The sequence below is a fragment of the Cygnus atratus genome, chromosome 26 (assembly GCF_013377495.2).
Source record: "Cygnus atratus isolate AKBS03 ecotype Queensland, Australia chromosome 26, CAtr_DNAZoo_HiC_assembly, whole genome shotgun sequence".
Lineage (NCBI taxonomy): Eukaryota > Metazoa > Chordata > Aves > Anseriformes > Anatidae > Cygnus > Cygnus atratus.
In genome coordinates this window covers 2,023,199-2,035,532 of record NC_066387.1, presented here as the reverse complement: position 1 = coordinate 2,035,532, position 12,334 = coordinate 2,023,199, and the positions used below count along the sequence as shown (strand labels likewise).

The window sequence follows — 12,334 nt, the reverse complement described above, 5'->3', positions numbered from 1 at the left end:
TCAGCACGGTTTAATGGTGGGCCCAGGCTCACCTGCTTAGCCGAGTCCTGGCGACGCCGCTCAGGCTCTTGCTCTGTGCTGCCGAGGGGCTGCTTTGCAGTCCTGGCGGCGGAAAGCACGGCTTGGGTTCGCTGGGCTCTCAGTTGCCCAAGAGCTGGCGTCTGAGCTGGGCTTGTTCCCAAAGCTCTCCTCTTCCTCCGAGTCCCCCCAGCAGCATCCGGTAACGCTGCGGCCGTCTTGGTTTCCAGATACTTCTCCCATTACCGGGTCCAATGGAAACTGGCTGCTGGTGATCTTAGAAAAGTCACTTCTAAATTTGAAAAGACAGAACGCTATTTAAAAAGGAAACCCCTCACCTTTTGCTTTAGTTCGCACAATGGTTTTGTTCCTAGAGTGTCAAAACAGTGGCTTGTGTTTGAGGAGCTTTGTGGATGGGGTCCTGGGCATCGGCTTGATCAAACGCAGCCAAAAGCAAATGCTGGTCTGCTTGCACCTTAACTGGACTAGAGGCAGTTTCAGTTACATGCTAAGTGATGTTCTGTGAGGTCTTTTTTTTTTTTTCTTGTTTAAACTTGCTGCTCCCACCTTTCTCTCTGCATATCTAAGGTTCCAGTATTGCAGATACCTCTTGTTTGAAATAAAGGATCAAATGTGCCATGATTTTTTCTTATAAAAAAAAAAAAGGAGAAAAAAAAAGAAAAAACTCCCCCTTGATTTATTTTTTTCAATGTTTTCGTATGTAAGAGCCAAGCAGTGACATGTACAGAAAATATCTTTGAGCATTAAGAAAAAACTCTCGCTGTGTGTCAGAATATTGAACAATTAACTGTTTATATTAAATTTCTGAATAAATTATCCAAGAATAACTGCTCATTTTGTGTCTGCTGTCTGTGCAGCACTGAATGCTGCTTTACCACAGAGAAAGCATTAAATTCATATCTTGGAATAAGCAATACTTTCAGTTGCAAAATGAATGGTGCTAAGAAAAAAAAAAAAACAAAACAAACACAGATCTGCCAGTTGCAGGCTTGTGGTCCGAGGCTCGCTTAGCTCGGCCCCACGGCTTGCGCGACGCGCTCTGGGCTCATCCTCACCGCAGGGTGCTCGGTGTTGTTGGGTAAACATTGGTAAAGGGCTTCCTTCTGCCCAAAACAGCGAGAGCTGCTGCTCCATAGTGTCATGCTGTTATTTCCCTGAGCACGGACCCAGGCTCCCCTCCCGTTAGGGGGACACAAGCAGTTTTAAAAGACAGAACTGCGAGGCAGAAAGGCAGAGGCTCTGCTTCATCCCTGTCCCGAGGCAAAGCAGCTGGGGCCAGATTTGCACCAGGAACCACCTCACCTCGCCTTCTGTACCGAGGAAATGGTCTGGAAATGTAAAAATCTATCTTTCTTCTGACTTAAATGTTGTTTCGTTTTATCAGAGGTGAGATTTCCTTCCTGATCAGCTGCACCAGCGAGGCGGGGGACTCGCTGCTGCTGTTTTTCTTCTCGATGTGTTTAGCCGTTCGGTTAAGGTACCTGCTCTCCTGCTGTGCCTTGTCCCTCGTGTCCTCGCTGTGCTGCAGTCCTGGCTCTTCACCACCCTGTGGCTGCACTCGCAGCTCTCCCTGCCCAAGCTGAGCACCTCGGGGCTGCTCCTGGCCTGCTGGGGCTCAGCTCTGCCAGGGCCCCACCGGCCTCAGACCTGGGGATAGCGTCCGATGCTTGCGCAACGAATGGCTGTAAAAGTGAGTAGTAGTATGATTTACTTTTTTTTTGCAAAGAATGCTCCTTTTTTTTTTTCTTTTTTTTTCTTTTTTTTTCTGGAGGGGTCGAGGTCAACCCTCACTTCACTCCTCGCCCCCTGTCCCCGGTAAATTCCAGCAACTGTTTCATCAGCCACCTGGGCCCAGCGCTGGGATGGGCGATGACGCTCGTTAATGGAGAATGTGCAGTGCTGATGCCACCTAGTGCCTCTGCACGTCGAGCTGGACGAGGCAGCTGGATCCGGCCCCGCACTGCGCCCGCTGCCCTGTGTCTGGGCGGGAGCACACGGAGCGGCTCAGCCCAACCTCCGCCCTCTCCAAACCCACCTGGATTTCTTGTGTTTTAAGAGCGATGAGAAACAAAGCAATACTTTAAAATGTTTTGGAATTGCATCTTCTGGCACAGGTCGTTCTCTGGAGTTCCTAACAAAACTTGACCTTGCTGTCGGGGAGGTTTGCTGCCTGCTGGGCTCTCAAGTCAGGGGTGCTGGGGGAGGATGCTGAGGCACATCCAGCCCTCGTGCCGTCATCCCTCATCGCTCTTCCAGGCTGCATGCGTAGCTCTGCTTCACTAACCCCCAAACCAGAAAGGAAAGGGATAAGCTCCGGTCCTCTCTTGTGGTGAGGACAACGCACCGTCCCGTCAGCTGCCTGGTTTAGGAGCAGTCCTGATCCCTGATCCTCACCGAGCTCTTGTGGACTTCAGAGAAATTAAACCTTAACTCCTCTTTGCTCTGGTGGTTTCCTGGAGCACTGGATAATTGCTATCCCAAGCGCTGCCAAGGCTGCGGTCTCTGAGTAATTGGAGTGTGAGCGGATCTTGTTCTGATTAGGGCTTGGCTGGGGCTGGCGTGCGCTCGGGGCCGTGGGATGAGGTGTGTGCGCTCGGCGGCCCCTGGGGCTCGGTGGAACGGAGTGAGCGGCCGCGCCGAAAATCTGAGCCTGGGCTCTGCCTGCCAGACTGCACACGGCGAGGACCAGCACCTCACCCCTCACTCTGCTTGCTTTGGAGCTGGAGTGCCTGCGGGTCTGCCCCTCACCTGCACAGAGAAATGCAGCCGGTGCAGTCGTCTCTGTGCTTTGTCTCTTTGCTATCGCCTCATCCCGCCTCAGCCCGAGACCTGCTGGGCTGCGGGGTCTGCCAGAGCCACCCCGCCACAGCGGTGATGAAGGATGCATTTGTGGGAGCCCAGCGCTGGGCCCCGCTGCCCTTGGCAGGAGGCTAACGAGTGATGGTGCAACGAGCCCGTGGGCACAGCCCCTTAGTGCCAGGCTCTCACGGTGCACGCAGAGCGGTTTTTCTCCGAACGGAACAGGAAGCTGTTTGTGGCAATCGCTGTCATCGTGGCCATCACCAGTTCTGCAGCTCTCGGGGCCCCTGCGCCGGGCGGTTCGGGGTGCGCGGCCCCCAGACGGGGGCTGCTGGACCCTGCTGGAGCCCCGACCCCTGTGAGGGCTGGAGCGAGCAGCGGGGCCGTGCCAGGGCTGACGTCGGAGGAACTGCAGCATGGGCGAGGCGGGCTTGTTCGTGCCTTCGGAAAGGGGAAGCGGTGAGATGGTTGAACCAGAGGCCCCCGTGAGCAGCCCAGCAGCGCGGCTGCTGCTTCCCCGATGAGGCTCCGCTTCTTGCTTTGCACCAGTATCTGGAGAAATCGGGGCTGTCAGCTGTAAGCGTGCCCGGGGAACTCACCAGAGATGCCTCCAGCCTTCAGGGTAAGTCATTCTCCGCACGAGCTCCATCCAACGACACCGGACTTGTTGCTCATCTTCCTCGCGGTTTTCTGATGAAGCAGCCTCACCCTGCTGCACGTGAAGAGGAGGTTGGGGTTTAACCCACCGGGCATCCCCCTGGCTCCCTTTGGGGCAGTGCTGGGGTGTCCAAACACCCCATGGGTGCTGCTCCTGCTGCTGCCACACCACAGCTGAAGGTTTGCAGATGTCTCCCCCCAGCAGGACCTCAGCACTGCCTACGGCTGGGTTTGGGCCTGGCTGAGCTGGGGTCCCCCAAACCCTCTCCAAAGGGCCGCTGCTGAGCTGGGTGCCCGTGTTATCAGGGAGATGCCTGCAGAGGGGATGTGGGAGGACTGCGCTGGGCAGATGACGCCTTGAGGTTTGTGGTCGGGTGAGGGAAACGCTCCTCACCACCCACCTCTGTGTGACACCAGCCCGGAGCAGGCTCCATGCTGTGGAGATGCCTGTGGCCATCCCCAAAACAGCTGGGCTCTGCTCAGCGAGGCTGCGATTGTAAAACCAGGCTTTGTCAGCCTGCTCAAGGGCTTGGGAGCAAGGTTTGGAGCGAGTGTGAGCTGTAGGGCTGGTGTCAGTGGGGCTCAGAGACCTCAGCATGGGGGATTTGGTGTCTTGGGGCAGTTTGGAGCCAGCTCCCACCTCCCTTTGTGGGGGAGCTGAGAAGGGCTTGGAAGATGACCTTTGCCAGGGAATGGGGGCTTGCTAAGACCCCAGGGTGATGCCAGCGTTGCAGATGGGGGAGGGTCTTGCACCTTCCCTTGCAGAGGCTGTGCAAAATGATGCCAAAGGTGCAAATATCCAGCCGGTACCCTCAGCTCTTGCCCTGCACTTCCCAGGTGGAGGTGCCCTGTGCCCCTGCAGGACGGACATGCAGGTGACGGTTTGTCTGGCTGACATCTGATCACCATGAACGGAGCAGGGAGGTTTTGGCAGCGAGGGGCAGGTTTGGGTGTGTTTGCAGCCTGTCTTCTGCTTCCCTCTGCAAGCCTCAGCCAGTGTTCGGGGCTGCATGTGCTGCGGGGCCACTAATCCCTGGGCCCTGCTGCAGGAAGTCACTGACCCATCACACAGGTGGGAACGCCGGAGACCAGGAATTTCTCTCTGGCTACAGCTTCCATCAGCTGATACTTCTGACAAAACACTTGGCTTCTCCACTCCCCCCTTGGCAGCCCCTGGGCTGCAGCCTGCAGCGCTGCCTTAGACCGCGCTGAGCTCTGCCGTGCGCCGTGCTGTCGTCTCCTGCTTGGGGCTGTTCCTCGCACGGGGCTCCGAGGGCTCCCCAATGTCAGACTCACTGCTCAACCACTCCTGGCCGTCGTTCTCGAAGCGCTGGAAGAAGAGATGGTCCTTTAAGCGAGGTAATGGCCTGTGTGTGGGGAGAGAGGGCTGAGCCGGGTGCTGCGAGCCGCTGCTGCAGGGCGGCTGGGGCGAGCGGGTGGCAGAGAGCACGGGGGTCCCCGACGTGCTGGGCGCCCACCGCTCCGCTCTGTGGGGCCACTGCTCAAATGTCAGCTAACACTTTTCCTTCTGCTTCACCTTCTCAAGGCACGTAAATGCTTTGGGGAGCTGGGTAATGGGTTAAATATCAGCCTTATGGTTTTGTAATAAATGTGTTTGCTGCTGCCAGTGAGCTGGAGGTCCCGGCGTTCGGAGGCAGCTGCCGAGGGCTGAGCCTCGAGTTGTGTGCCGGGACTTTGGTGTCAGAGCAGATGCCAGGGAAGAGGCTCCTCCGGTCCCTCAGAGCGGGCTGAGGAGCTGAGCCCCTGTGTTCGGGGCACGGGCTGAGCCCTGGCAGCTCGTGTGGCACCCGCTTGTCCCAAAGCAGGGTTGGGAAATGCCGGCAGTGGTGTGAGCTGGCCTCATTCCTGCTTGCAGTGTCATGGCTTGGAAAGAGAGAAGTGAGAGCCCCGGCATGTGGGACGTTCGTGGTCCTGGAGGAGCTGGACACTGCTGTCCCTGCTGCAAACACTGCCCTCAGTTATCATTATCTGCGGCATTCGAGCTCCTGATGTGTGTCAGCCTTTTCCTCCCCCAGCTCCCCTCTTCCCCTGTGGACATGCAGGGGAAGGGGATCCCCAGTGGCCGGCCGCAGGAAGCTGTGTGCAGAGCAGGCAGCAGGGTCAGGAGGCTCTGACCCGCGCTGAGCCCCGAGCACCTCCCCGGCCCCAGCCGCGCAGTGCCGTGCCTGGGCTTGCTGGGGAGGCGCAGCTGGGCTCAGGGCTGTAATAAATAAATCAGCCTCTGCTCATGATCAGGCTGCTTTGGGGAGCATCTCGGGGCAGCCCTCTCCCCAGCAGTTGCTGAGGAAGCTGCACAGTGACCATAGCTCGTGGCTGGGAGGGTATCTGAGGGGCTGCAAACCCCGCCGAGCCCTGCCAAGACCTTTCCACTGACAGCGAGCTGAGGCTCGTGCTGCCTCCCTGCTCCCTGGGCCCTGCGTGCCCGAAAAACCAGGCCCCAAAGGCAGCGATAAGGCGGCAGTTCGCTGTACAGTGCGTTACAGTGTCGGACGGCTTATCTTCTCCCCTCCTTCAGCTCAGGCCACATGAGCCAATCCCCGCTGCTGCCAACGGCCGATGAGCTGGGGCCCGGACCAGGCCAAGTGCTGCACTTCATCCGATTTTGGCACAGCGAGCTCAGCACTTGCTCTGCAGAGGTTTTACCCTACAGCTCTGGTCATCCTGCGGGGCTGCACGTAAAGGGCAGCTGGTGCTGGGCCAGCAGGGCAGAGCCAGGAGGAGACTGAATAATTTTTGTCTCTTGCCTGTGATGCTCTCGGTGGTTTCCCAGCAGTCTCTGCCCCTGATTGCTAGGAAATGCTCAGATGCTCTGGTCTTTCCTTCCTCCTGGGATTGTTTCGTTCTGACCGGTGCCTTTGTCCCTGCCGTGTTTGTTGTGGCCTTTCCTCGGTGGAAATGCAGGGGGTGTTTGATGCTTGCAGGATGTGAGCTGCGTGGTGAGAGCTCGGATCCTTGTGTTTCCTCTGACGCATCCCCTGCCAGCGCTGGCTTGGCTTTGGGGTCGCCCAGGGACCCGCAGCATCCTGCCCCAGCAGGCAGCTGGGGTCGGGGCACGCATTGCTCCCAGGCTGTGTCGAGTCTCTGGCTGGCACAGCTTGTTCCAGCGCTGGCTGCTTGGGTGAGGTCCCCAGCTGTCACCAGTTGTGGGTGTTTTCTCCAGTGACCGGCTTGCCTGAGTGGCTGCAGAAGGGAGGTTTTTTTACTACAGCCCTGAAATAGAAATATCTACATCTTTATTGGTCACCCAGTGACCTTGCATGCAGTTGCAGCAGCAGGGAGCCTTCTTCCTCGAGACAAACCAGCTCAGCTGGTGGGTCCCAATGGTATCAAAACCCCCCCAGGCTGCCACATGCCACGGGCACCTCTCATTGCTCCCTTCCTCCCAGGGAAGAAGCCTGGTGTCTTCATGCTCTGCCTGCCAGGAAGCCAGCCTGGCACAGCGCAGCACAGCCCCGTTCGTGTGCGGCGCTTCCTCCCCAGCTCTGCCCTGGGAATTCCTCTGACGAGGCTGCTCCCTGCAGCAGTAACCTTTTATGGTCCCTGGCCACAGGAGAATATAGCAACTGCAACACCGAATCTGCTTAATGTTCCCCTAAACCAAACAGCATGTGCTCTTGGAAGCGTCCTTTTGCCATCTCGTCTCCGGCACCAGCTGAGGAAAGGTGAATGCTGCTGCCTGGGCACCTCTGGGGAGCTGCGTGGCCAGCCCCTGACCACCACACAGCGGCGAGACTGGGCGCAGGTCCTCCCAAACAGACTCAAGTGCAGGGCCTCGGGGTTTACCCTTCTGGCTAGAAGACGGGTGACCACCTCCATCTCAGATACAGGGATGCTCACAGCCTCTGCGCTCTCCACGCTGGCCTTTCTTTGTTCATCTTGCCATAACCTGATTCTTGGAAACGTTTTTTTCCCCCAAGAGCCCCTCCACGGGATCCCTGTGCCCAAGTGTCGTGTCTAGAGATGATGGTGCTAGCCCAGGGTCAACCAATGGAGGAATTAAACGCGGGGAGCCCGGAATTGTCACGTCTGGTGCTCACACATTGCCTAAAATGGTCTCCCCACCGCTGTAGCCCCGTGCACAGCACACGCTGGTGCCTAACGGTCGCTGCCGCCGAGTTCGCCGCCACTGGCTGCAAACCTGATTTATCGCGTGTTGAACAAGAGTGTCTGAAGTGTCCGAGGAGGATGTAAGCTGTCTGGTGGGGCTGCAGGGGGCTTGTTGACTGCAGCAGACATCTTGGCCAAAGCCAGAGCCCTACACGGCACAGGGAATATTTTCCAGGCCTCCAAGGAGCTGACTCTGATCCAGGGACCCACTTCAGAGCTGCAGGATGGAGCCTGGTGCAGAGCCAGCTTTGGCAGGCTGGCTGGGACCCTGCTCGGGAGGAAAACACCTCTTTGTTTTAGCTAAACCTGCGGGCCAGGGCTCTGGCCTCTGTCAGGCTGCAGCACTTGTCAGCTCCTGCAGCTCCATCCCTGCCCCTTGGGGCTTTGCTCCCTTCTCCGAGGCATGTTCGCTGCTGCAAGGGATGGAGAGGGCAGACAAGCTCCTTTTGCTTCCCTCCTCGGGCTTGTAGAGGGCAAGCAGGATTTGTCCCTGGCCCCCTGGGACCTTCCCAACCCCCTGGTTGCTCCCCTTGGGTCAGTTCTACCTTGGTCTCAACCCCAGCCTTTTTTGGGGTTCGGTGGCTTTTGCTGTCCGCTGATGTCTTTGGCTGCTCAGCTTCCTTCAAGCTCATGCCAAAACCTGTGCTGGTTTGTTCAGAAAGCTGACTTCTTGCTTGCAAGCTGAATAGGGGAAAACAAAAGGTGATGTTAAAACCTGCTGGCTGAGCCTCGACCAGTTTTACAGCTAAAGCATTACAGATGCAGCTCAAGGACATCCAGGGCAGGAATTTGTCTATTAATTAAAATTTTCTCCTAGAACCTTCCTAGACAGCCTGTTTCAAATTTTCACTGCTCTTATAGTTAGAAAGCTCTTAGTTAAATTGTGCCTTCGCGGAGCGTTTTCCTCACTATATCGCTTATAGCCCCTCACTTTAAATGATTTCACACATTTAAATACACCAAACGCTCCTTCAAGCAGAAAACCTGGCCTCTGCAGCGTGCAGCAGGATCCAAGGAACAAGCCTCCAAACTCTCCCTCACGTTTGCTGCCTTTTTCTCATTGGCACCATGCAATTTCTGGCTCACTGGCTGCATCGTGTAGCATTAAAACGCACAGCAGGCTGCAAGGTTTCCAGGAGGGTGTTTCTTAACAAGATCTTGCTCATAGTAACGCTTTTATATTTTGCTTTCCTGGAGTATGATGGGTTTCTAGCAGTTTCTAGCAGGTTTCTTTTTTACCCCCATTGGACAGATATGGTGGCTTACTGTCTCTTGCTATTGTTCTCCGCATCTTCAGCCATCCACCACCGTGCTTCAGCCAACAGCCTGGCTTTTTTCCACTCGCCTCAGCTGTACGTATCTCAAAGGAATAGAAGGCCTCCATGAGTCACGCACTGGTTTAGAGATCGTGGCTAGCGTTTACAGTGTGCCTCGCTACATAGGAATGTGCTTCAGTCAGCTGGACGATATATTGTGCCGCGAAGTACGTCCAGACCTTGTTTTTGTTTCTCAATGAGTTATCGGGCGGTGTACGCACGCTCAGGCACCCGCTTAGCACTGCGGTGTGGGGAACGTGCACGCGTTGCGGGACCGGAGAACCACGCGCCTCCAGCACTGCTCCGCGTGTTCAGCGCTACCCCAAGTCCTCCTGTCTTCCCTCCCAGTGGCGTCCTTTACTCTTTAAGGATGCAAATAGTATCACTGCCACCAGTATGTTGTTTTTTTTCCCTCCAGATTTCCTGCTTTAAGGGTCCATAATGCAAGTGACAGCGGTCACAATGTGCTTAGCTCTTCTGTTTTACTGCGAAAGCAGCCTCTGCAGCACAGGACATTGTACAGGGATCTGGCTGGGATGGTGCAAGCCTGGCCTCTGCCCTGGCACGTGCCGTGGCTCAAGGGATGGCATTTCTGCTGCTAGGGGACCCCTGCACTGTGTTCCTGCAGGACCAAGGCTGGCCAGGGCTTGACAGTGCCCTGTCTGCAAGGGTTGAGGGAGCAGAAGGCCACGTGGAGCGTGTCAGTGCTGCCTGATGTCACCTCTCTGTGTCACTGGTTTTACATCCTCCTGGCCGTCCGGCCACAAGCTGTGACCTCTCTGTCTCGCAGGGTCCGACTGCAAGCCGTGCTTACGGGAACTCGCTGAGCGCAGCCCCTCTGCTTTGGAGTACCGCGGCCCCAAGAGCTTCCTCCCGTCCCTGATCGCTGAGGATGACACCTTCTTCACCAGCATGGCTGAGGAAAAGGCGAGTGTCCTCTTTCCTTCCACTGCCACCACACGAGACAGGAGCTGGGGGCGGAAAACTGGGGGTCAGCACCATATCCAAGGGGGCTGTGGTGGAATAAGGACAGGGGAAAGGGGACTCAAACTGTCAAGGAACACAAGGTTATATTGCTTCTGTGGCTGGGAAAAATCATGCACATGGATGTTAGTGAGGCATGGAGAGATCTCAGGGGCTGGAGGGAGCCTTACAAACTCCAGGAGCAAGCTGAGCTGGTGGGACTGGGGCAGGTCGCATCGGGAGGGGAGAGCAGAGCGGTCCCAGCTCTGCACAGGACGTGCCCCCTTCGCAGCACAAGGCTCTCCAATGGGCTTTGTGCGCTCAGGCTGCGCCGTTGCTGCCTTTGCAGGAGGACTCCTCTTCCACAGAGCTGGACGTCCCCGCAGCTGACTTGCACAGCAGCACGGAGGATCTCCTCTCAGACTCGGCTCTCCACGGCACAGAGTATTACAAAGACCTGGGGCTCCTGAGCCCGCCAGCTGCCAAAACAGCGCCGGAGGCAGCAGCGCAGCCAGAACCAGCCCCCCAGGCTGTGTCAGCCATTCGTTTATTGGAAGAAAGACCTGAGGTTCTAAGCAAAATGTCCGTGGACGTTGCTTTTTCCAATCCCGTGTCCTGCTTGGTGCGTTACGGCGAGGCCGACTGCCACTTCTTGAACAAAGGTACCAGCGCTGCCGATGGTCCTGAGGAGACGGGTGAAGACCTGGACCTGCAGGAGACCACGGAGTCCTTCCCCACGCTGGTGAGGTCTATGTCTACCTCTCGGAGGCACAGCTGGGAGAGCCCCTTGTCACCCGTGGACTGCAAGCGCAGGTGAGGCAGGAGCGTGAGGACTGTTTGAGATATCCAGCACAGCGATGCTGCGGGAGGCCGGAGCGATCGCTCTGCTGCTGGGTGGTCTCCCGCCCTTGTCAGCGTCTGCCAAGGCAGCTGGATGCTTCCTGCTCGTGTTGGGTGGGATGGGGAGGAACAGACAGGAGGGCAGGAGGCGGTTTTTGTGTCTCTTGGCAACAGGAACACCCTCTTTTCCTGGTCTTGGGGCTGGGAAGTGGATCTCTCATCTGGGGAGAGCTCGTTTCTGCCTGCAGATGACCCTTGCACACCATCAGCTGCCCTGATGACCTCCATCCTCTGTCTCAGAGGGAACTTTGCCCACTCCCAGGGATTAAGAGAGCTCTGCCAAACCCTTTCTCTTCTGCTCTGCGAGCTGGCTCAGTGCGGCCTGTGGCTGCAATTGCAGCAGTCCTCAGACCCCTTGTTCTCTGCATGGCTGCAGAATAGGATGCTTTTTGTGGCGTGATGCTGAGCTCTGGCTGGGAGAGGTTTCCAGGCCTGGCATTACTGCTGTGCTGTGCTCCTGCCGCATGCAGCGCTTGGGCTCCAGGTTCCTTTGTGCACGCTTCCCCTGCTGACAAACGTATTGATCTCTCTGCTGGCTGGGAGGTGGGGGCAAGCCAGCAATGACTATTTATATCTCCCCTCCTTATAAGGTACCCTAAAATTATCTCAGCCTGAAATCTTGGCAGTTCTTTATCAAGCTCAGACTTTGGTTCCCAGACCTATTGTTGTGCCATGCGCCAGGGATCATTCACAGTTTACAGTGGAACAGGCACACGAGCCGTGGTGGCACGGAGTGGCTGTCCGTGCCGGTCTCCTCGCTGCGTGATTAAGCATGTGTGAGTGGGGGGCCAGGGAAGGGGAATGCACCCCCGCTGTCCCCTAAGTAAATGCGTCCCGCAGCCTGTCTCTGGCAGCAGGAACGAAGTGGCACCGATCTGCAGGCAGAACCCACTGCAGGGAGTAAGATTTTCCACCGAGCCCTATCCATCATTTTGTTCCTACGCTGCTGGCACCGCAGCAGCACTTGGTGTTCAGGCAGCTGTAGGGTGCTGGGGGGCCGGTCCGCCCCTGGCTTCCCAGAACAGGATTTCTTTTTCCTTCCTTGAAGCCGGGCCCTGGAGGAGCAGGATTTATGACATGATGCCACGGGGATGATTCAATAAATGACAACATCTGCCGTTTCTAAATGCCCGAAGGGACTTTGCTGGCATTACAGCTGGCAGGCCAGCAGCTCCCACGCAGGCGAGGCAGGCTGCAGGGTGGCTGTGCAGTCTCAGGAGCTGCTGAGAGATCAGCAAGAGCCAAATTAAACATCCCAGGTGACCAAGGAGCTCATGGGCTTGCTGATGGCAGCCAGAGAAGATGCTTTTAACATGCTCAGGACTTGGTGTCCAGGCTGACTCTTCCCAGCATTTCCTCTCCCACGGGACTGCTGCAGTGGCCCTCTTTGTCTTCGCAGTAGACTCCACAGCTGTAGGATTGCCTTAGTTGTAGACTCTTTAGGATTGTCCACCCGAAGTCAGGACATGGCAGGGGCTGTGCCATGCCTGGCACAATGGGATGGCCTTGCTAAGCTGTCTCCTTCCTCTTTA

At 56.8% G+C, this 12,334-nt stretch overlaps 1 protein-coding gene across 1 annotated transcript in view; it reads left to right on the top strand.

Moving 5' to 3' along the window:
* The first annotated feature begins 974 nt into the window (after positions 1–974).
* ARHGEF18 (Rho/Rac guanine nucleotide exchange factor 18) overlaps positions 975–12,334 on the top strand; it is a 49,378-nt gene continuing 38,018 nt past the window's right edge. Inside the window, exons 1-5 of the mRNA XM_035567706.2 lie at positions 975–1,729; positions 1,866–3,460; positions 4,333–4,854; positions 9,730–9,866; positions 10,252–10,715. Coding sequence (XP_035423599.1) covers positions 4,779–4,854; positions 9,730–9,866; positions 10,252–10,715 — 677 coding nt within the window. The 5' untranslated portion in view covers positions 975–1,729; positions 1,866–3,460; positions 4,333–4,778. The remainder of the gene's footprint in view (positions 1,730–1,865; positions 3,461–4,332; positions 4,855–9,729; positions 9,867–10,251; positions 10,716–12,334) is intronic.